The following is a 22,362-nucleotide window of genomic DNA, read 5'->3' as shown; positions in this document are numbered from 1 at the left end:
CCGTTGTGTATGTACACAGAGTAAAACTATCAATCAAACTATCAGTATCTTCCGTTTTCTGGAATAATGGATCTTGATAAAACAAATCAGACACATTTAGGGAACTGTCACCTGTGAGTGAGTGACGTTTGGTGCAGCTTGATTGAATTTAAGGGCACTGTTAATTACCATTCTAGGTAAATACCTTAATTGAAACTACTTTTTTCCAAGCAAATATATGCAAAATGAAAAATAAGTTGCATGTAGCAACAATATTTTGTTTGAACAATCTGTATCAAATTTTGTGCAACTAAAACTGAAAGGATTTATTATCTATATAGTTTAAACTTTTGTGTTAACTTTAAAAACTAGTATTCTGAATCAAATGTATTTAAATAGACTGACCAGACTGATTCACAGGGGTTTAACTACACTCAGATAAGATCTAGACTAATAAGGTTGAAACTAAAGACACAAGCTGGATGACCAATGAGTAAATTAACAAATTTATCAAATAGGAAAAGAGAGAGACACGTTCTTCACTAAATTCTTCTAGGTGAGGTCAGTGCAAAGAGGTGCTTTTATGAAACCTACCGAGGTTACGAGTTAGAATCCTGCAGTGCCTTAATCCACGGAGCCTTTGGACCCCTCCGAAGATGAGGAGTCAAACAGTGAAGACCTGACGACCTTTGGATTTGTTTTGTATCTTCAACTCAGTCAATGAGCATCTTACGACTATGTCAGTGACACTGAAAGCCCTGTTGCTTTTCACTCATCACTTTTAAGATGCAATGTGTAAAGTTGAATAAGTGCATTCATTCCTGAAATACGATAATTCCATAAGTACCCTGGCTCTTGGTCGAGGTTAATGAGCCCACAGTTTTGGAACAGTTTTGCACATACAGACATAACTAATGGTAAACAGATTTTATCTTATTTTATTTTATTTTATTCTTGTACTTTTTTATTGCATAACACTGTTTGTTTCAAATGTTTTTTTAAACATAAAGCTGACTTGACTTGAGTGTCTGATATTCACAAAAAAGACACAATGTGGCTGAACCAATCCAAAATCAGTTTGACAAGATAGAGCCACACGAGCGTCTCCTCCTTCTCTCCGATTGGCTACAAGACGTGTGTAGTTGTGACCCCTATTACGCTTCAGTTCCAGAAGCCCGGGTCACGGTTTTGGGGTCACTTTTTGGTTTGAGCTTGAGTCAGACTAAAACTTGACAGAACAGGATGAGATAAACAGGCCCTGGCAGCCTCAGGGGCTGTTAACACTGTTTGCTTTTCCCCAGGTTCAAGGACGCTCAGTTTACCTCCGCAGCTCGTCTCTGCTCGTCTGGTTACCAGCCAGTTCCATCTGGATGGCCGGCAGGGCGGGCAGAAGGAGTTGGATCCTGCTGGTCTGACGTTTTATTGCATGGCCGAGCAACTGAGGAGCGATTAGTGTTATATAAGGAATAACATGTCGATAAAGAGTAGATAGTACACACATGTAAACAGAATTTTCTTTTATCAGTGTTGTTGTTCTGTGTTTTCACAAGCTGTTACAGCTTCAGCCAACTCTCTGTGTTAAAGGTTATTTCTTACGTGTTGAATGTTTGACTTCTTGTTTGTATTTATCTGATTTAGTCTCATTGGCTGAATTTTTGTTTTATGAAACACCAATTTTAACTGTCACAGTAATTACTATTGCCCACTTCTCATGTCAACCAATCCCTGTGTGCAAGGAACGCAACACAGGAGGTGGGGTGCAAATATCCAGCTCTGATTGGCTGTTGGTCCCACACACTCCCCTCCAGAGAAGCACTGGTCAAGGATGAGGCTGTTGTGTATTTGTGTGTATTTGTATCCATGAGTGCGTGTGTGTTCATGTGCGCAGGCGTGTGTGTGTGTACATGCCTGCATGTGATGAGAAAACCAGCTACAAATGTATGACCTGGCAAAGACCTCACTTGAACCTCACAAATTAGAGTCGTGCTTCATGATGTGTGAAATGTTCACTGACCGCTCATAGCTAATTATTAACTGCAAATGTTTGATTATCTGCACAAGCACAAACCCCACTTTAACACATCATATATATATACACTGTATATATCCAACAGAAGTCCATTACGTTTTTTTGAGGAAGACTTCAAAGGGTTTAAAACGATGAAAACAAGCATGAGACACACTCACACATACACACACACACACACACACACACACACACACACACACACACACACACACACACACACACACAAGCATATATGTATATGTCCGAGCGGCACAGAGGGAGAGCAGCAGCTGGGCTCAAGGAGTGTCATCCTATCCCATCTCTATTCTGGCCCATTTCGGACCCTCAGCACATTCCTCTGTGAATCTGTCACTGATGACTGAAATATTGCGACAATAACACTCGAGCAATTTGCCTCCATCACACACGATACGCAGGAGTGAGACAATCACTTCACTCCTCAGCTAATGCTTACTACGTCGACTAAAGTCTCTGTTTTCAACAATGGCTCCTCCTTTACAGCTGCTATCTCCACTGTTGCTGGTGGTAAAAAGGCTCATAAAACGGAGACAGGATGTTTTTAGGTTGGACTCGGTCTATAAATAGTCACAAAGTTGAAAATATAGTTTCTAGTGTCACAATCTATCTTCTTGGATCATAAAGGGAGGGCGGTGCTAAAGTGTGTTTTAAAAGAAACTGGAATAAAAGGTTTTCTATGTGTGTAAATTCAGAAGCGTTTCAAGGGACTTAAGGGGCCCCAGGCGAAAGGGACCCGAGGAACAAATCTGATCAAAATAATAAACAAAGTGCAAACCGAGCTTACATATAAATAAGAGTAAAGAAGTAAAGTTTAAGTGCAAAGCTCCACCACAACCCCCGGACACATCATACACACTTTTTTAGACGTTAGATGGCCTAAAGCTAATGGCCTGGAGTCTGGTTACTAGGTCTCTGACCACAGTGTCAGTTTCCTGTTCAAAGCAGATCATAGAATTTAAGGAGGTTCTTACAAAATTGTTTAACACCCGACAGCTGAATAAGTAACCTTGGGCTCTGCAAAATTATAACATTTTATACACAACAATATTAATCAACTAATAGTATTCAAGCTAATTCATAATGAAAACAACTGCCAGCTGTGATTCTGCGGTGTAATGTCACTAACCTCCTGCCGGGGGCAGTCTTGCTATGAGCCTCGACAGCTGTAGTGAGATCTCAGCCCGTCTGCAGCTGGGTCTGACCTGATGTGACAATAAAAAGCATACATTTATACAGGAATACTTTATACTTAACTATTATGTCCACTAATACATTTCAGCAATTAAAGTTTAAATCAACCTAATCTAAAAATCTGGGAAAAGAGGGATTGTCTAGTAGGCATCACTTTCAAATACAGAATTACAGATTCTGTTTTATCACATTTACAGCTTGAACAACATTGCCACAAAATAACCGACTGAAATAAACGTGAAAACTTTTAAAATCAAGGTGTTGCATTGCTCTTTGATGAGAACCGCACTCAGCACCATGCTGAACCTGGTACTGAGGATCCAGCTCAACATGAGCCTTGTTTCACAGCAGTCAGAGAAAAAATCCTCCCATGTTACGTCCACAATAACGAGGCTTTCACTGTGGCCCCACTGATCTGAGTTAAGAGGGCTTAAAGGGTCGGGAGAAAACTTCAGATTCCTCCACATCAGCAGCGAGCCACAGTCCGGTGAGTATCACCTTTCTACACGTAAAACTTTTACGATTGCATCTTAATGGTATTTTTCTTTTTGGGGAAATTTATGCATGTAACTAATCCATTATAATTATGAATCAGTTTCAAGTGGTCAGATGGAAGAACAATGTGAAATAGCTTTAAAATCTTTAAGTTTGAGTTTAAGAAACTCCAGACAAGTAGAATGGAATAAATATTAACAATTTCCACAGTTTATGTTTTTTACATGATTTCTCTGCAGGTGGCCTGTGGAGCGAGTGTAAGGTGATGGTGACTGTGACCGAGGTGCTGCAGCTTTGGGGCCTGTTTGTCACAGAGCTCATCAGCTCGATCGCCGACTGGTTCCAGACCAAACCAGCATGGGCCAACCTGGAGGTGCTGGAGGACACAGAGCTGAAGACCACAGGAGGAGGTGAGCCACACCACAGAAACAAGCCGTGAGAACTGTGGTTTTCATTCCCAATCACTTCTACTCGAAGTACCTAAGAAGGGGATCTGTTTATTCATTATACACAGGAAGAAGATTTGACAAAAACAGCTAATGAAAATGTAAACCAAACCTTTCGATCCTACTGAACTTTGAAGAATTACATTTGTTTTACACAAAATAAGCAAATAACACTCATGAACACTTAAAATGAAGTTAATCCCTGAGATGATCAAACCCAGCATTTGGCACCTCAGATTATCTACGACAGCAATTAGCCCAGTAACTGTGGACGTCTTTATCTGATGGATACGAGGTCTGTGTTTCCTTTAGTCCACGAAAGACACAAAGCCAAAACCCTGTGGGAGAAGACTGGAGCTGTGGTCGTGGTTTTACGACGACCTGGATGATTATTGTGCAGAGAGGTATGAAATCACAAGAGCCCTGTATGCACCTCACTGGTGATTCATGCTATTTGATTATGTCTGCGCCTCTGTCTTTGCAGGAGGCCGCTGAGCTGTCCTCTCTCAAATCCCAGCTGCAGGACCTTGAAGTCCCACTTTTTGCCGTGGTTAAAGAAAACCTTGGCAAAGAGCTGGACGGCTTCAAGAAGTACTTCTCTGGGAAGGTCTACGTGGATCAGCAGGTCTGTTTTTGTATTTCCCCTCCCCTGCATGCCTTTGAGATATTAAGTCACACATGGAGGGGTTACACGATTTAAGCCAATAAGCTGCTTTCCTTTTTTCTCACAGAGAAATTTCTACGGCCCTCAAGAGCGATGGATGTTTCTCTCCATGTTCCTGCGTGTCGGTGTGTGGAGGAGCCTTTGGCGGGCTTATAGAAGGGGCTTCAGGGGAAACCTGAGAGGGGAAGGACTTGTCCTGGGTGGAGTCTTCGTCATTGGACCCGGAGATCAGGTTTGGGAGAATTCATATGTTCTGACAAGTGGACCTGGATGTTTTATCGGGTTATGAATGTTATTTTAAATTTCCTCCCTCAGGGTATTCTACTGGAGCACCGTGAGAAGGAGTTTGGGGATAAGGTGAATCTGCTGGCGGTCCTCAAAACAGCACGGAAGATACAAGACAACATGACAAGATAGAGCTCAGAATGGGAACGTTTGTTAGTGTTGCATTGTGTCGTAGTGGGGCTGGATGATGTGGCCACAAATTATATCAAGATAAAATAATAGATATTGATAATTATCACAGTAAATATCATCTTCTTTTAAGTTTAAAGACAGATTTTCGCTCCTGAGTGAAGGGTGTGGCTTTAAACTCTAAAATCAATCAAACTCCTCAATGTGTTGACACAATGCATAGGCAATAATGTCAATGTAGCCTATAACAGACGTCTGTTATGTTGCTGCTGATACAAATTATATTTTTCGATAATTTCGATAATTTTTGATATTGTTTTAATGCCCAGTTCCATGTAACAGTGTTTCCAGATTTGTGTCTTTCCGTCTGAGCCTGGATTCACTGCACCATGACTTACAACACATAGAACATATACTCTGCTCATGTGGCAGCTGCATGATCTCAATGTGTTTTAGCTGCTGATGGTTTCAGGGTCTCAAAGGGATAGTTCACCAAAAAAAATGTAATGAACTACTCAGCACTATGCGGTGTGAGGTGTTTGAGCCCACAAAAAGCATTTGCAGTTTCCCTTGCAGCCAAATCCAATACAATTGAAGTTAATGGTGACAGATTCTTCAAATGTATGAAAATTAAAAAGTTAAAAAAGGAAAATACCTTGTTTTTAGTGCCTTAATGATAGCTGTGATCCACCATTGAGTAAGATATCAGTGGAAGTTTAGGCTAAAACCCCAGTGTAAGAAGTGGTCACCATTAACTTCCATTATATTGGATATGGCTGCAACTCTGTTTACCCCTGAAACTCCTGAAGTGTTTTGTGGACTCCAACACTTCACGCCCACCTCCATCGGCACAGTAAGTGAATTTAAAATTTTTGGGTGAACCATCCATTTAGGCAAAGCAACAACTGAAATGGGCCACTTCAAAAGTGTATCGTCCACTGTCTGCAGACCTGGGCTTGGATGTGTGATGGTGTTTCGTGTGTTTTAATGAAGATCTGTTTCTAAATCTCTGATGAGAGACACAGCTCTGATGTCAACACACCAACTCATCACCTCAAAACAAGACAGAGATGTGATGACGTGATGGAGGATAAACAGCTGGAGTGAGGCAGTGTTTTGTTCTGTTTGACTTCTCATAATAAAACAATGTTCATGTCCAGCTAATTAGTTTGTTTTTTACCTGTTTCTGTGTCGTCTTATGTCTCCGTGCTCGCTCTCTTCCTGCGCGTTCACGTGTTCCTCGGGAAAATTCCCTTTCTCCAGAGTCGTGAACGCGTTTGTCACGACTTCCATGAGTTCATGTCTATGGTTCATGTACACAAAACACTCTATGTTATTTTTGTGTGTTTGGGGCGTTTAACCTACACCACAACTACTCTACAGACCATTTGCATGCTGTCGAAGATTGAGAACAAGGGACCAGGTGTGTTTGAAACAGGGAGGAAGTGAACATGTCATTTGCAAGAGAAAAAAATGTATAAGAGCTGAACACAAACGTTATTCACAAGCTGGAATTCTCGAACTCGCCTTCTAGATGTCTTAAAGCTGATAAATATATACATCAGTAATTACTAACACGGTTTCCTCAGGTAGCCTTTACTTTTATGATGCTAATGACGATGATGATTATGATTAATATTATTATTATTACAAATATTATAAATATCAACGTTATTATTATTATTATTATTATTTCTAGTAGTAAAATAAGTAGTAGTATTGCTATTATTATAATTTCCTTTTCTTGAATTTCTACAGTTAGATATCTCACTCCTCTATATGTACACACTCCATCATATGTGTCATGCCTGATTTCTCTCTCTGTTAATAATGTTTTCATTTATTTACTTTCAGTTTTTCAAAAAAGTTGTCGGGAGCTAATGTTTACGATTATTCCGACAGCACCTGAATGCACTCTCTCGTCCGAGCCGGTCGATCTTGTTTGATTCGTTTCCCTGCTCTCTGTCTCTGGATCGTTTCACCCTCCTGCGTGTGATCGGATCTCTGCAGCCTCGTTGAGGTGAGTGAGTCTCAATCAGAAAACTGATCCAAACATTAATAATCTGTCCACAGCCTCTGCACAGACTCGCCTGCTGCAGCGAGCTTTGCTAGCCACTGAACACAGGGATCACCGTTAGCTTAATGCTAAGTTAGCCTCCGTCTGTCCCGCATCACTGACAGTAACTCTGTGAACTCTGAAGGGCACCGACAGTGTGTTTATTATGTAATCCTCTTCACCCTGAGGCCTCTGGTCATAATATTTATCTGGGTGAATATTCGATCACAGCTTTAACTGCAGGTGAAGTCATGAATCACGTATCGATCAAAACAAAGGTCATCACCTGTCTCTGGTGGGACTTCCGGTCAGTGTTGTCACCACCTCACCTTTACAGCTCAGATAAGGCTTTATTGTTTTCAATCAGCAAGATAGAGTTCTGCTGGATTCATAATAAACCAAATAACAGCTCATGTATCCAAAGTGTGAATCACTGTTGTTTAGTTTATTACAATAACTGAAGGATTACAGGTTGGTCTGTTTTGTCAGATGAGACATGAGCAGTCAAAGTCACACAGTCTCGACTCAAGGTTCACACCAGCTCAGCCCACATTCATTCATTTGATAGTAAAATGTGGATTTCCAAAGGTTTCTCATGTGAACAAATCAGATCAAATATCAGAGGAGAGCCCTGCACATATCAATTTATCGAATGAATGCATGTCATTTTATTAACCATTTCCCTTCTTGCTCTAATTAAATAATTATTCTCTTCCAATCTTAATTTTAGCAAATTTTCCACAATGTTTGCGACAGAAATTGAAAGGGTTCATAAATATGAGAGCTGTGCAAATAGTAAATTGTAAATTATTATTTATGAAAAGTTCTGTGCACTTTAATAGAAAAACAAAAGAAGCAACTTGTCCATCATGTGTGTCAGTAGCAGTGTTGGCGGTTGCTGCAGACTCATTCACGGATAGCAAATTTATCTTTGTGTCACAGGGGGGAGGGGTGTATCTCTCTCTCTCTCTCTCTCTCTCTCTCTCTCTCTCTCTCTATTTTTGCTCTTCGTCCTCCCACTTTGCAAATTTTCCCTTTTCAAATTCATTTTGGGGATTTACGAGACAAGTCACAGGAGAAAGAGTATTTGCTTCACACTTTGGAAACAGAGAAAAGTCAGTATACATTTGTTCTACTCTTATAAGATAGAGTTGGTCCTTTTCAAACATGGTGTCGGTTTTCGTCTTGTGTAATATCCGCTACACTGGTCGTGTTTAATAGTGCACAGTGTGTGGGGATATCTGTGTGTCTTGTGTGTCTACCTTTGAGTTTCAGTTCATTTTCAGTGTCGATGTATTTACTTGACAAAAAAGAGAACTTGGGGTTGAAGAGCGGAAAGTTTATTTTAACTTAACTTTTGCACTGAAACCGTCAACCACACATTTTCAGCTTTATCTCATCTGCACATTGCACGCTCTGCAGGGCAATAACTGTTATCTTCTCTATAATAAACCTGGCTGGTTGGTCTAACCGTGTAATCTTGAATTAATCCATGCAATCCAATGTGGGCTTTTTGAAAGATAGGCTGCCGTACAGGTGGGATGGGTTTTTTTCTGGCATGGCACGGCTGGTTTATCTTTCATAGACAAGACATTGTGTGTTTCTGTCTTTCAGTGAAATCTTGAGGGGGGGTGTATAGTCAGGCTTTTGTCCTGGTCCAGATGTTGGCTCTGTCTAGATGCTCCCCATCTGTGAGGAGGTCTGTCTCCATGCACCTCTCTCTGGGCAGCGGTACCCTGAGCCGCCAGTCCTCCGCCACAGCCAGGCCCCATATTTTGAGAACCCACTCTGCTCTGTTTCACCAAAGTAGAGACAAATCCAGTCCTGAGCCAAACAAGCCCACTCCAGGCAAGGACATGTAGCATTGGACTGATACGTGTTCTCTGTCACAACCCAAACAAACACAGTTTGCAAGATTAACATCGCATAAACAGTAAATTCTTAAGATTAACTTCAGGCTAGAGTCTAATCAACAAAGCATGAAACCACTTCATGAAGGCCAAAATAACTATCTGCTGATTTTCTTGGTGTGATGTGACAGTAAACCGAATATATTTGAATATTGAGGTTAGATATCCTGTTAGATATTTGAATAAATTAAAAAAGATGTCACAGTGAAAAGAAGAAGTTGATGATGACTTTGCTCAAAATAAAATTTGCAAATGGTTTTTTTTACTGAATTCTTTTCATCATCTAGCTTCTTTTAAATCCCTTCTTAAAACTTTTCTGTTTAAGAAAGCTTTTACAACTTATTGATTCCTATTTACACAGACTAATCCTATTAAATTAAATTATTCTATCTATTTTATTTTATATTGTCTGCTCATGTTTTATCCTTTGATTCTCATTGTGTCAAGCACTTTAAAACATTAAGCAGAAGGTTATATAATTCATGATTTTCTTTTTGAAGACCCAATTTTTTTTTTTCTTGCTTTTACGTTGTGATTTTGGCTCAGACCTTTCTGATGTTTTTCGCTGTCTGTGCCGCAGTGTTTTCCTCTGGGCTGGAGGGGGATCTGCTGGAGATGGGGATGTGGTCTCTGGGTCTGGGGGCTGTCGGAGCAGCCCTGGCAGGGATCTTCCTGGCCAACACTGATTTGTGTCTGCCTAAAGCTGCCATGGCATCGCTGGAGCACCTGGAAGACGCTGACCTGCGCTCCACCGTAGATGGTAGGCGGTCTCTCTGATTGGCCGTTTTAATTATGTCACCCTACGTTAATCTTGTTAACATGAACCCATTAGGAATTAGCAGTACATCAGCACAATAATCGGCCATTCATAGTTTTCTTTGCTGTTGCATGAGGGGCACGCTTTGTACATATGGGGAATGATGTGTCGTGTGTAGCATGTAAGACTAAGCTGCTTTCTCAAATCAGCTGCATGTACAGATTAGATCACTTAGCCTGAAGCAGAAAGTCCTGTGTTATTCTCCACAAGCGTGTTCAACATATACATGTTCCCTGTGACCATGAACATTGTCCTTTTCTCCTTTTGAAGGCCACATCTTTTCTCTTCCGCACATACGTTTTAATGAGTTCTTGCAGATGTGAAAAAATATCATTTGATTACTTGATTGAAGAGGAACATGTTTTCGAAACAGTTTGTTCTTGTTTTGTCTGCAGACGCCACAGTCATCAAAGCAAAGAGCCTGTGGGAGACGAACGGGGCCGTGGTCATGGCCGTCCGGCGGCCTGGATGATTTTTGTGCAGAGAGGTGATCGCACGTGGCTCTGAGTTTTTATTCAGAGTGTATTTACGTCACATCTTCTTTGATGGTATTATCTCTCTTTCTCTGTCTGTAGGAGGCCTCTGAGCTGTCCTCTCTGAAGCCCCAGCTTGAGGAGCTCGGGGTCCCTCTGGTCGCCGTGATAAAGGAGAACGTCGGCTCAGAGATCACGGACTTCAGACCGCACTTCGCTGGGGACATCTACGTAGATGAAATGGTAGTAGAGCGCATCGGATCGTGTCCTTCCACAGTTTCATAATGAGCCAAAACTGCTTTACATATTCATAGAAACACAAGAGAGAAGTTTTGCAGTGTTACTGCATTGTAAAGAGGTGCAGCTGTATTTGCCTAATCCTCACGCTGTCCTTCATCAAGTTTGTAGCGTCCACGTAGACAGTTGGCCTTCATAGTTTCAGCCTCATTTGTGTGTGTACAACGCTGGTCTATTTAAGCCCAGGTTTGCATATTCAAACTACTTGTTGTGTCTGACCAACTAACCAAAAATTAAGTTAATGGTGGAAAGGTTGAGAAAAAAATCCGCTTTTGTGAAAAAAAATATTTAGAAGAACTAAAAATTTTGAGAAAAAACCCCCAAATGCATTTGTTTTGGCTTTAAAATACTACCTAAACAATCAACTAATTTATCACAAATTTTCTTTGCTAAACAATTTCTATTGAGGTTAAAAGCTTGGTTGTGGATCTTCTAGTCCATTAGTGGAACATGTTATGACAATTACAGTCTTAACTGAGCACTTAACATATTTTTAATAGTCTTTCTACGGGTAATAGATAATTTATCATAAGTTATTACTGGGGAATGAAAATAAGTTGCATATCTATATTTTAAAAACCAGTGATCCCTCTGCATCCCTGTATTTAGCTGCTGCTGGTTGGGAATTGTATTTATTTAAGAACTGAAACCTTGTGATTGCAGAAACTCTTCTATGGTCCGCTGCAGAGGAAGATGGGGGGTCTGGGGTTCATTCGCCTCGGCGTGTGGCAGAACTTCATGCGGGCCTGGCGGTCCGGTTACCAGGGCAACATGAACGGAGAGGGATTCATTCTGGGCGGAGTGTTTGTCATTGGGCCAGGAGACCAGGTAGCGCCGCACACACCTGGACTAAGATATGATTCGGCTCAGTAGAGCTTCACTAAGCATCTGTATTTGAATTGTGTTTTGCAGGGGATTCTCCTGGAACACCGGGAGAAGGAGTTTGGAAACAAGGTGAACACTGCAGATGTTTTGGAGGCTGTCAAGAAAATTGTTCCAGCGAAATAAATTCCTCAAAGAGCAGGCTGAATTTAGAGCTAGAGGATTATTAACATTTTAAGTTTGAAGTGCCGAGTCCACCCATCACTGAAGTATGATTTTTACAATAACTTTTACGTATGTTTGTGTTGTCTAATAGCACACTAATTTACTGTCGTTTACAAAAGCAGAGCTGTGAAATACAAAGCCAGTAATAAAAGAGTATCTCTCTCTACCTCTGAAGACACCTAAGAATTTAGTTTCTTAAAAACGGGTACATTACGAACAGGTAGGGGGGGGATTTAAAGGCAGCGTTTTCATTCATGGACATCGTCCGTTACATTTAAATTCACTTGAAACCTTCCATCTAGACATAATTCAGGCTATATGAATAATTCTATCTTTCACGATACCTATATGTTGTTTTGTTTGCTTCTCCTGCTCAGGTGCATAAATGTGTCTCATGGTTGACAGGTGTGTGTCCGCGTGTGTGTGTAATAATGACAACCTGACTCTAAACTCAGCATTGAGAGGAGCAGGTTTGATGCCCAAACACACAAATGTTCAACGTCTGTCGCCATGTGGAGGAGTTTGTGCTGCCTGACGCAGGTGTCGCGGTTGTGTGTGTGTTAGACAGAGAGATTGTGTATTTCTGCACGTGTGTGTACTAGCAACAGAAGATAAAAACCAATAAAGAACCTCATCACCATATCTTCACTGTGCTCGTTTTTATGTGCAAAACAAGGTTGTATTCTGAAGACAGTTTTTCTAGTATATAAATCTGACCCATACTCAAGTTCTGAATTGTCTACATCTACAGAAATAGACTGCCACAAACTGAGGCTGAAAACTGACAGGAACGTTCTCATTTACTCTTCAAAGCTGGATGAGTTGGCAATAAACAACCCGTGTTTATCGTCACACATCTAAAAACAAACCATCAGATTTAAATCGGGGTCATTTTTCCGCTGGAGCCAACAGCAGTTTAATCTGATCGCCCTGTTTCACTATGGCACCAACTAGACATAAGATTGTTCCTACATTAACATTAACTCATTTTCCTTGAGAGCTTAAGGCAATATTATAATAATAAAAAAATATATTACATACAATATTCACTAGTATATCAATAAGAGGAGAGTTCAAACATGAATGTTACACTTTTTATTCAGTTGTTCTAAGTAAAATACATGTCACATCAAAACAATACAAAATAAAAGGGAGGAAACACTGATCCAATATTGACGAGACGTATGAACATGAAATAACAAGAAACATTCATGAGTGTCACAGATTGTCTTTACATTGGCTTTCAGTTAGCAAGGATTACATTTATTTTTCATGACATGCACAACCAAAATAAAAAAATGTGTAATAATCTGATTTATTGTGATGTCAATAAAATTGATGCCTATTGAGATTTATATCTGGAAACTTTGTGTCGATGCCGATGTATTTTAAAGTTGTTGAAAAATGTGATTTTGCACCGAGTATCACTTCTGTAAAAATAAAAGCATGTTTTTGATCGGTATCAGGTCGGTACAATAAAGCTGAAGCGAAAACATTAAAAAGCTTCATACTCCTCTCAATCCTGTACAATTCTTTCCCGTCTCACCTTTGGCTCGATCTACGAATGCGACAAGCTGAGACACACGTGTGTGTTTAAACGCTCACGACAACCATCCAGGTTTGTTCTTGACATTTGCACGTCACAATTCAAACAGCAGAAAATAATGGAAAACAACAGAAACTGAGCCAATGGCTGAAGAATGAATTTGCAGTAATGGGACTCATTCAACATTAACCAGCACGATAAACAAATACAACTTTCGATATATATTTTTAAAAGCTTTTTTTTCCCGCAACACAAATGCATAGAGTTACAACAGCAGCACAGAAAAGGTTATATAGTGCAGTTTTGCCCTCAGCAGTAAAAACACCCCAAACACAACACAATGGAGACATTAAGCACAGAAACCCAAATGTATTAATGGTGTTGTCTCTGAAACACTGTCCTGCAGCAGCACCAGTCGGTGTTACAGAGGGTGAAGAGAGATTCAGTTAGTTACCAACATCCGTTCACATGAACGATACAGAGACAGTGTTATTGTTGCTCCAGGTTTAAACGTTAATATGAAAGTGAGTAAAAGACCAGCTGGAAGTGATTGGAAAATGTGATGCACTTCATGTTAAAGTAATACAAAGAAATCCTTCTCCTACAGAAGTTTGGAGTCATATCAAGACTGTTCCAGGAGAGGAATCTCGAGGTGGTAACGACTTCATTCGGGATTGAAACCACTAAATCACAGGATCACACATTAACACAATCATCACGTATTTAACGATGCAACTGGTTCGGCAGTTGCTACAATCCTGTTACTGTAATATTCAACCTCAAATTTCAGAAACAATCTCAAGTGACTCACGTGACGCTAAATGGTGATGAATTCAAGTATTACCTCGACTTGTACAATCGTATTGTTGGGTTTAGTTTTTCTTCTGTACATGACACAACACAAACAGTGAATCATAGTTGGTGATCTGTGCATGTTCTCATTCATCTAAAGTGAAAGCTCATTGGCTCTAGAGCAGGAGCTTATTAAACTCTGCTCCTCTGTGCTACTACAACACAAGCAGCTGACAGGGTTTCTGATGCATATATGGGGCCATCTAGTGGATTTGCGAACAGAGGCACACCTTCATGATAAAATCTCTAAAATCCCTCATGCATATGTGTTCCATACAGTACACATCATATATATATGTATATATATATATATATAGTATAGATATTTCCTATAAATACATCCAAGAAAAATATACGTATTCTTACATCAGTCAGACAGCACTGGAATAAACTGAGCTGATAGGTCCTCACTATCTAATCCCGGCGGACAGCAGTGTGTTTGTGTTTGAGAGCTTGGTCAACAACGTGAATGAGTTTGATCAGAGAAGAAGAAACTCCGCCAAACTGTCAACAACAAGGCATCAACAAATACTGTGCACACACACACGATCTGGATATTATAAGTATTCAATATTTCATTTGGTTCATTTGGTACAATGGAACATCAGTGGCTCCAGTGCAGATGGCTGGCTGTTTGCTGCACTTAATCACCCTGTATTTCCAATGATAAATCAAATAAACTGGAGTCTAAGTTGCATTATTGCAGCGACACATCGTCAATGATCACATATTTTTCTTGGCGACAAAACAATGACACAACATAGGACATTCTTCTCCAGCTATCACTACCAGCAAACATCACCTACAGCAATCAAAGAACTGATAAATGTGCTACGACAGTGAACGACTGCACTAGTTCATAAAGTGATCTCAAATAATTAAAGGCCTTCAGAAACAGGCTGCCATGGAAACACTACATGTTTACGCTGACAGATCACAAACACACATCAGACTCTGACGCACTCGACTAAGCTTTTGTCATATGATTCCTACACATGTGCCACATATACCCAGCACCTCATTGCCTGGTCTAAGAGAATGGAGGAGCATAAGTACACTTGAAGGAGAGATGAACAGAGTAAAGAAGGTGCGACAGTAAACAAGGAAGCAGAGAACAACAAAAGAGGAAATTATTCATCGAAGGTTGAACTATTCAGGGCCAATTAACACAACTTTTGTTCCAGTGTAACTGCAGCAATTCAAACAAAACATGGGTAGTGTCTATTTACCTAAAATATCACAAAGAATAATTTGACGATGACGAGGGAAGAACTGGAAAAGCGAAAAAGTTGTACCACCTTACAATAATCCTAATATTAACGTTACATACATGACTCAAAAGCACAAGTCTTCATTTTAAACTGGAGTGAGGTCATAGGACTGGTACGAACCTGAACGCCACATGATATATAAGTGAGTCAAACATGAATCAGCGAGTGCCAGGAGTGAAGAGGCAGTTTGGACTAAACAAAGACAGAAAACACAACACTGTTTTATAAAGGAGTCAGTTTGTCTTTTCTACGGAGTGTCATCTATGTACAGAGAGAACTTTCCGTCATGATCCTTCTCAAAGTTCTTTCGTTTTCCCTTCAGTAAATCCTCAGAAATAATGATCAGCCTCCGCTCTTACACTTGGAGCAGCTCTGTGCAGTCAGATTTTTTAAAAACAAAAATACACCAGTTTCACAAACCAACAACAAAAAAAAAATGCATAATTTCATTTTGTATTGCCCTCCCACTTGTGCCCACACGACAGCTGACATGTGCATATATGTGTGCGTGTCTGCATGTCCTGTGTATGGAGATGTGTTGGCTGGTCCTACAGGCCCTTGTTGAAGTAGACGGTGGTGGTGTTGGGACTGGTCTGGCGTATCTTCTCCTGCAGGTCTGCCTCCAGCCCACTTACGCTCATAGAGCTACAGAGGGATTATTGAACAGGTTTTAGATTTGATGCAACGGTTTAGTTAACACACACGTACACAGGTATCAATGAGAGTGATGTGAGAGAGGCTCTGTACCTTTTCTGTGGGAACAGGGCGCAGCACAGAGGAGTTGCAAACACCAGGCTGAAAATAAGATGTAGAGGAGGGATGGTTTGTTAGTTACAGATGCTCGAGTCCATATAAAAACATCACCATAGATAGTGCTGGTGCAAAGAACTTACCACAGGCCGACCAGCCCCACCTGGATTGGAGCATTTAGAATTGGGAACCGCTGCAGGGAGATAAAACACAGGACTGTGTATCACGTGGCATGTGACAGGACTTATTCATCACCTTGACAAGCACGAAAACCAGCACCACCAGTACTAAAAACAAACATACTTGACAGTCAAAAATGCAGTCTGCTCACCTTCATGAAAGCTTTCTTCTCCAGAGCATTCATGATAACCGGAGGGATGGCTGTGAAAAAATAACACACCAACAGTTTAACATCCAAGATGAGTCAGCTGATGATTAGTTTCGATAAGCGGGATAAGTTGAGTGTACATCAGGTTTTATGTCACTTAAATACACAGATTAATTGTATTACTCACTAACTGGTCTCTTCCAGCTCCTGAGAAGAATATCTGACTCTTTAACTGATAAATGCTCCACTATGTTCACAAGCTTCTCCCCAAATCTGTCGGTCTGCTGAGCAGGAAGTATGCAGTGGGGTTTTGAAGGGAATTCACTTGAAAAATATGTTTTCTGCTGAGGCAGTCAGGAACTGAGAGTGAACCAAAACTGATAAATTGTGCGCTGGGCAGCTAAACATAGAGCTGAACTTCACTGCAAAGCTCAATAAAGCTGAAGGGCACACCAGCTGCTTTATCGAATCAGTAGATGATTTACCCATTGCCGGTACTGCCATTCCGATCCTTGAAACCACCACCTGCACAATGGCCTGCTTGGCAGCAGTGGGGGACTCTCCTAACCTGTTTCCATTCTCATCAGTCACAGGGATACCGTACTTCAACTCCCTGGTAGAAGCAAAAACAAAAGTCATGTAAAGCTGCTGTCACAATCTCTAAAAGCTACTGAAAGCTTCATGTTCGAGCTCTTACCTCTGTCTCATGAAGGGAATATTGATACAGTTAGCAGCAGCGACAGCAGCGAAGGGGACAAACCGGCTCATGATTGGAGGGAGACGCTACAAAGACGGGGTCGAAACAGAGACACGTCAGAAAAACAGTATAATATTGCTGCACTAATATAGAGGGATCAGTGTGTCTGTATCTCAGTTACACATCACTCGATGTGTTGATTCACTTGAGCCGCAGGCATTATTACCTTAGCTAGAGACTTGAATCCCAAGGCAGTGACTACAGCACCAGTAGTAGCACTGACGTAGGCTGCGCCGAGCTGGCTGCGAGGAGACGGATGCATCAGAAACCAACGTTAATAACCAACTTCCTCTTTTAGAAGATTCACCTTTTAACACGTCATAAATAGCTCTCTTCTGCCACAGAACACGAAGAGTGCAGCTGGTAATCTGTCGGTCACACTTGAGTGAGAGATTTAAAATAATAGTTATCTCAGTTGCGGTGCAAATTCATGCTATGTATCAATATGCAAAGCTCAACAGACAAGAACATACAGGAACAGAAGCAGAGGAAGGCACTGGGACATTTGTCCTGAACTCATGCATTCGATGTTTTTCTGTAGCATCTGAAAAAGGTGCAAATTCTGGCAGAATGAGAAGAGAAAGCAAATGCAAGTTGACCTGACATCTACAGGGATCATTTAACCTATGTCAACATGAGTGCATGGTCACATGGGGCTGAACATGCTTAACAGTGGAACGTAATACCGCTGTGAGCGTAGCGGAGAGGACGGCAGCTCCCACAGCCTCCTGACAGACATTAGTATTGGGGGAGGACAGGAAAGATCTAGAGTGGATGTGAGGTGAGAAGTCCTCCCTACTTCACGCTGATGGGGGCATCTCCGCTGCGGTTAGTGTAGTTGACGACTGCGTTGAAGGACTGGTTAACCCACTGCCAGAACACCACGGCCGGAGTAGTCCTGCGAACACGAGGGAACGTGGAGGAAGTGAGATTTCACACTGTTCAGTCAAAACTGTAGTGTTATATTTAACACGACAGAGATAGAAATCACAAGCAGTTCTATTGAAATACCCTGAAGATGCTTTATCAGTGTGGACATAAGAATATCTAAAAATGATAGAAAAACCCCACAAAGTCAAGGCTGTGTTGACTTTTTTTGCAGTTGTTTCTTTTATATGAAATGTCACACACTGATTCAAAATTCATCTTACACTTGGGCTAAAAAACTATATTTGTAATTACTTCACATTTTGGTGATATTGACCGAGACTTGGACTAATCGATGCTGTATTATGTTATTCAGTACGACAAGTCACAAATTTATTCAGCACATAACAGGCCACATAAACCTGATCCCTGTTGGAGCAACATATTGTGTTTATACTTTCACATTGAGATTTTGATCTAGATAAAAACTACTCTCTGATGTGATGTGTGTAAAGGTATTTAGTTTATTTTCTCAGATAAATCATCTTATCTCTGACCTATCCTTGTTTCTTTGTTGTGCCAGCTTTACATATAATGAAACTGAAACTGAAACCACCATGTAACGGAAATTTCAGACTTTAGCACCCCATGGTTTACAGCAGTGCACAATGCTATAAAATGCACTAAATAATAGATTTATCAGTGATATATTACAACATTATCACATGGCTTCACTATCGTCTCAGCAGCCAAGTGTTTTATCAGTTTACAGCAGCAAGGGTTATATTTTCAATTCTTTAAAAGGACTTTCACTCTGCAGGGATTAAAATCTCTTATTTTTATGCATTACTGCAGACTGCCATACAGTTAAATCTACAGTCCCATGGAAACTGTCACACAAATTTATTCTTGATTTTGGCTGATCACAAATTTCCATTTCTCTATTTTAATTCATAAATCTTGCTTTTTGTGTTTAGTACAACAGGAAACATGCGCTGTACCTGTAGAAGGTGAGCATGGAGCCTGTGATGGACATGTTCATTGGCACCTGAGCCGACATCCGCCCGATCACGAACATCTTCTCGCCAGTGTCGGGGTGGAAGGCGGAGTCGTAGACGTACTTGGCTCTCCACAGCTCGTCCTCCGTCAGGCCAGGCTTCGCGTTCCCAGCTCTGAAAAAAGGCAAGAAGGTGGAGAGACTGAGTCTGTACTTCACAGGACAAAAACCAGATAAGGGAGTTCTACTAATGTGTTTGTCAACAAATAGTGTGATCTTCTCAGTTTTAGATACATTTAAAAATTCTTACTTGAACAAACGTATCAACACAAAGCATGACATTTTCATTTTGAGTCGTATTACCCCATTAAAGAAGGAACACTGGTGTTATTACCTGTGCTCATTTCTATCCATGCCTCACACCAATGAACTCACCCTAATCTAATCCTTTAGACCCCCCCCCCCCCACCCTCTACCTCCTAACACATTTACCTGTAGTTGTCCACAATCACTTTGGCCTCATCCAGGGTCTCGGAGGACAGCAGGACGGTCCTGGGATCTGTGACCATGAAGAAGTGCTTGGCGCGCCCCATGAACGTGCCTTGGTCCCATCGTGGTTCCTTGATGTTGATGTTGAGGGACAGTTCTCCAGACATCTTGGCTTTCTATAATCGATGACACAAATGTTAAATTAATAAACCCGTTTGGATTATTTGGTTTGACAGTTTATGTTTCTATAAACCTTACTTTTAATTTAACAACAGAATGTGTTCTAGCATGTTGAATGTTGCATAGACACATGAACTTTTTTGTCCAAATAAAATCTAGTCAGATAATGTTGTGATTTCAAAGGGAAGCACATCTCATCAACACAACAAATCTCAGATATTTGATGAGTCCAAGCACTAGAGGAAATTTGTATAATTAAAAAACCCTTTGCTGCACAACTAAGCCTCTACCTCTGCTCAATGAATCACTTTGCTGCAGTACAGTAAAGTGCTGTATTGAAGCAAAGCCCCCGGCCCAACCACTAAACAACATACAAAGTAGAATATACACTGAACACTTATCTCTGAGAAAAATACTCCACACAGACCAGTTGTTCAGGTTTAGTCTCCATCAGCACGTCCTGCCTCTCAGCGCGTTAAGCTAAAATAAAGGATGTACCGTGAAGTGTTGGATAAGTTATTATTATGTCAAATAAAGATAATTGTTATCAGATTGTTCTTGGGAGTATCCACCTCCCAGGAGGCTTATCTCAAACGTTCCCTATCAGTTGTGGCTGCGAGTACGAGATACGGGAAAACTGTACTAAAAATGAAACTCTTCTAACTGCAGGTCAATATAAGTGGTTTTTTTTAATAAGGCAAACATACCACCACTTAGTGCAAAGAAAAAGAAAGATTTATACTTTTGGTTGAATTGCCAGTTAGGTGCGGGTGATGACAGTTTTGTACTTGAATGTACTTAATCTACCTTAATGATGTGAATCAATGCCATGTTCATAGACCAACACAATGATTAGCCATTAGATGGCCTTGCTGATTGGCCAATTTTTATCACACATCAAGTGTCTCGCCCAGGTAGGTACAACCACATTAATGTGCTCATATCTTAGATAGTGAATGTTCATCATTTGTGCCAGTGGCTTTCTTTATGAACTGATTTATTTCCAGCATGTCAGTTAATTTTGAAAAATCTAATTCAAAATAATTCCAGAATTTAACCAAAATGATATTTGAATTGAAAACAATCCTACACTTAATCTTAATTTGAATACATTATTCATAAACAAATCTTCAATTTTAAGTTTTTCAACTACAATTTATTTTTTCAAATGAACAAAACAAATGGCCCTGACTTGCCTCCATACATCAGAGTAGTTGCCATAAGAGTTGGTTCATTATCAGACAAAAGAGAAAACACAGGCACTCAGTAGAACACTTCCTGTTCATATTTACAATATCTATCCTTTAATAATTGTAGATTATTGCTTGCATTTCTTTTAAATCCCTGTTTTACGATCATTTTTATTTTTACATGTCACCTTTGGCGAGCAGCACGTTGGAATTTAGGTCAGCTGATTAGACCATTGCAGAAACTGAAACCACATATTACACCACACGCTAACCCAGTTGTAAACATGGGTGTGAGAGCTGCTGATAGGGAGTCATTCATGAGAAGTACATGAGTCACAGTGTGAGCTGCTGAGCGTGTAAAAAAATACGTGACACATGGATTTGGAGAAGTCACGACAAGCTGCCTCGGTTCCTTTCAGCCGGGGCGGCTAACCTGAGAAGCTAGCAACCACCGGAGCACAGACACACACACAGACACACACACACACACATGACAATAACACGACATTTAATCCCCTAACGAGTGAATAACAACAAGCTCCACGGGACAGAGAAGCTTCATCACGCCGTCAAAACAAACCACTGCTGGGTCAATACTGTCGGGATGACAGGTAGCTTACAGGCTAGCTGACAAGCTAGCACTGCAGCTAGCGTTCCAGGAGAACATGTGGACTCAGAACATTAGTTCAAGAAGTCGTATTGTGACTTAAATCAGGTAAACAAGGGTTTCCGGTCATCACAGAGACTCACCTGCTCGGCTGCCGGTGCTTCTAGCAAATGTTTGACCTCTCAATATCACAGCAGCGCCGGGTGGACCTGTGCCGCCTTCGAATGCTCCACAAAGTGTCGTAAAACACAGCTTCACAGAAAATGACGGGGAGATCATAGGAAATGTTGAAAAAAAAAGTTTCGATTTGATACATGACCTGGTTTTGCCTGGTTTTACTGTTCTTTAGCATAAAAGCAAAGCAAACTGCTTGTTACAAACATTAATCCAACCACAACAACATAATACGTATACGGCAATCATTACTGTGGTTGTAATTCAATCCACGTAATCAATATTACAATATTGAGTGACAATGTATCCTATTTTAAGATCATTGTGTGTATGTAATAACTTTATATGTAAAATACAAGTAGACCAATCGAAAAAGATATAAGATAAGATATCTTATTAATCTAAGGTAAAACAGCAACACACTCAACATGTTAGACATGTGTTTTAGAAAACTGAGCTTGTGTGGGTCTTTGAAAGCGGCACCAACTGTGGGCGGTTGTTGTCATGAAGGGCATCAG

The 22,362-nt window shown here is 40.6% G+C and overlaps 3 protein-coding genes across 5 annotated transcripts; 2 read left to right on the top strand and 1 right to left on the bottom strand.

Moving 5' to 3' along the window:
- The first annotated feature begins 3,977 nt into the window (after positions 1 to 3,977).
- LOC133020925 (peroxiredoxin-like 2A) lies at positions 3,978 to 5,239 on the top strand. Its single transcript, XM_061087693.1, has 5 exons — positions 3,978 to 4,122; positions 4,471 to 4,562; positions 4,643 to 4,783; positions 4,890 to 5,054; positions 5,138 to 5,239. Exons 1-5 carry the CDS (start codon positions 3,978 to 3,980, stop codon positions 5,237 to 5,239), a joined length of 645 nt encoding a protein of 214 aa, XP_060943676.1.
- Positions 5,240 to 7,181: 1,942 nt separating this feature from the next.
- LOC133020396 (peroxiredoxin-like 2A) lies at positions 7,182 to 12,478 on the top strand. 3 transcript variants are annotated; one of them, XM_061086929.1, is made up of 6 exons: positions 7,182 to 7,256; positions 9,783 to 9,962; positions 10,415 to 10,506; positions 10,595 to 10,735; positions 11,453 to 11,617; positions 11,702 to 12,478. In XM_061086929.1, exons 2-6 carry the CDS (start codon positions 9,818 to 9,820, stop codon positions 11,795 to 11,797), a joined length of 639 nt encoding a protein of 212 aa, XP_060942912.1. In that variant the 5' UTR covers positions 7,182 to 7,256; positions 9,783 to 9,817; the 3' UTR covers positions 11,798 to 12,478. The 3 variants fall into 3 exon arrangements, with proteins under 3 accessions (XP_060942912.1, XP_060942911.1, XP_060942913.1); XM_061086928.1 differs by lacking the exon at positions 7,182 to 7,256 and adding an exon at positions 8,289 to 8,407; XM_061086930.1 differs by lacking the exon at positions 7,182 to 7,256 and adding an exon at positions 8,939 to 9,140.
- Positions 12,479 to 12,918: 440 nt separating this feature from the next.
- Positions 12,919 to 21,882, bottom strand: sfxn3 (sideroflexin 3). Its single transcript, XM_061086927.1, has 11 exons — positions 21,814 to 21,882; positions 19,697 to 19,869; positions 19,209 to 19,379; positions 18,140 to 18,238; positions 17,507 to 17,582; positions 17,281 to 17,366; positions 17,069 to 17,196; positions 16,587 to 16,636; positions 16,399 to 16,448; positions 16,253 to 16,300; positions 12,919 to 16,150 (listed from the first exon to the last, which is right to left on the bottom strand). Exons 2-11 carry the CDS (start codon positions 19,858 to 19,860, stop codon positions 16,054 to 16,056), a joined length of 969 nt encoding a protein of 322 aa, XP_060942910.1. The 5' UTR covers positions 19,861 to 19,869; positions 21,814 to 21,882; the 3' UTR covers positions 12,919 to 16,053.
- Positions 21,883 to 22,362: the final 480 nt, after the last annotated feature.

Source organism: Limanda limanda, chromosome 15 (assembly GCF_963576545.1).
Source record: "Limanda limanda chromosome 15, fLimLim1.1, whole genome shotgun sequence".
Classification (NCBI taxonomy): Eukaryota; Metazoa; Chordata; class Actinopteri; order Pleuronectiformes; family Pleuronectidae; genus Limanda; species Limanda limanda.
Note: the sequence above shows the minus strand (reverse complement) of the source record. Positions and strands in the feature narration are given on the sequence as shown.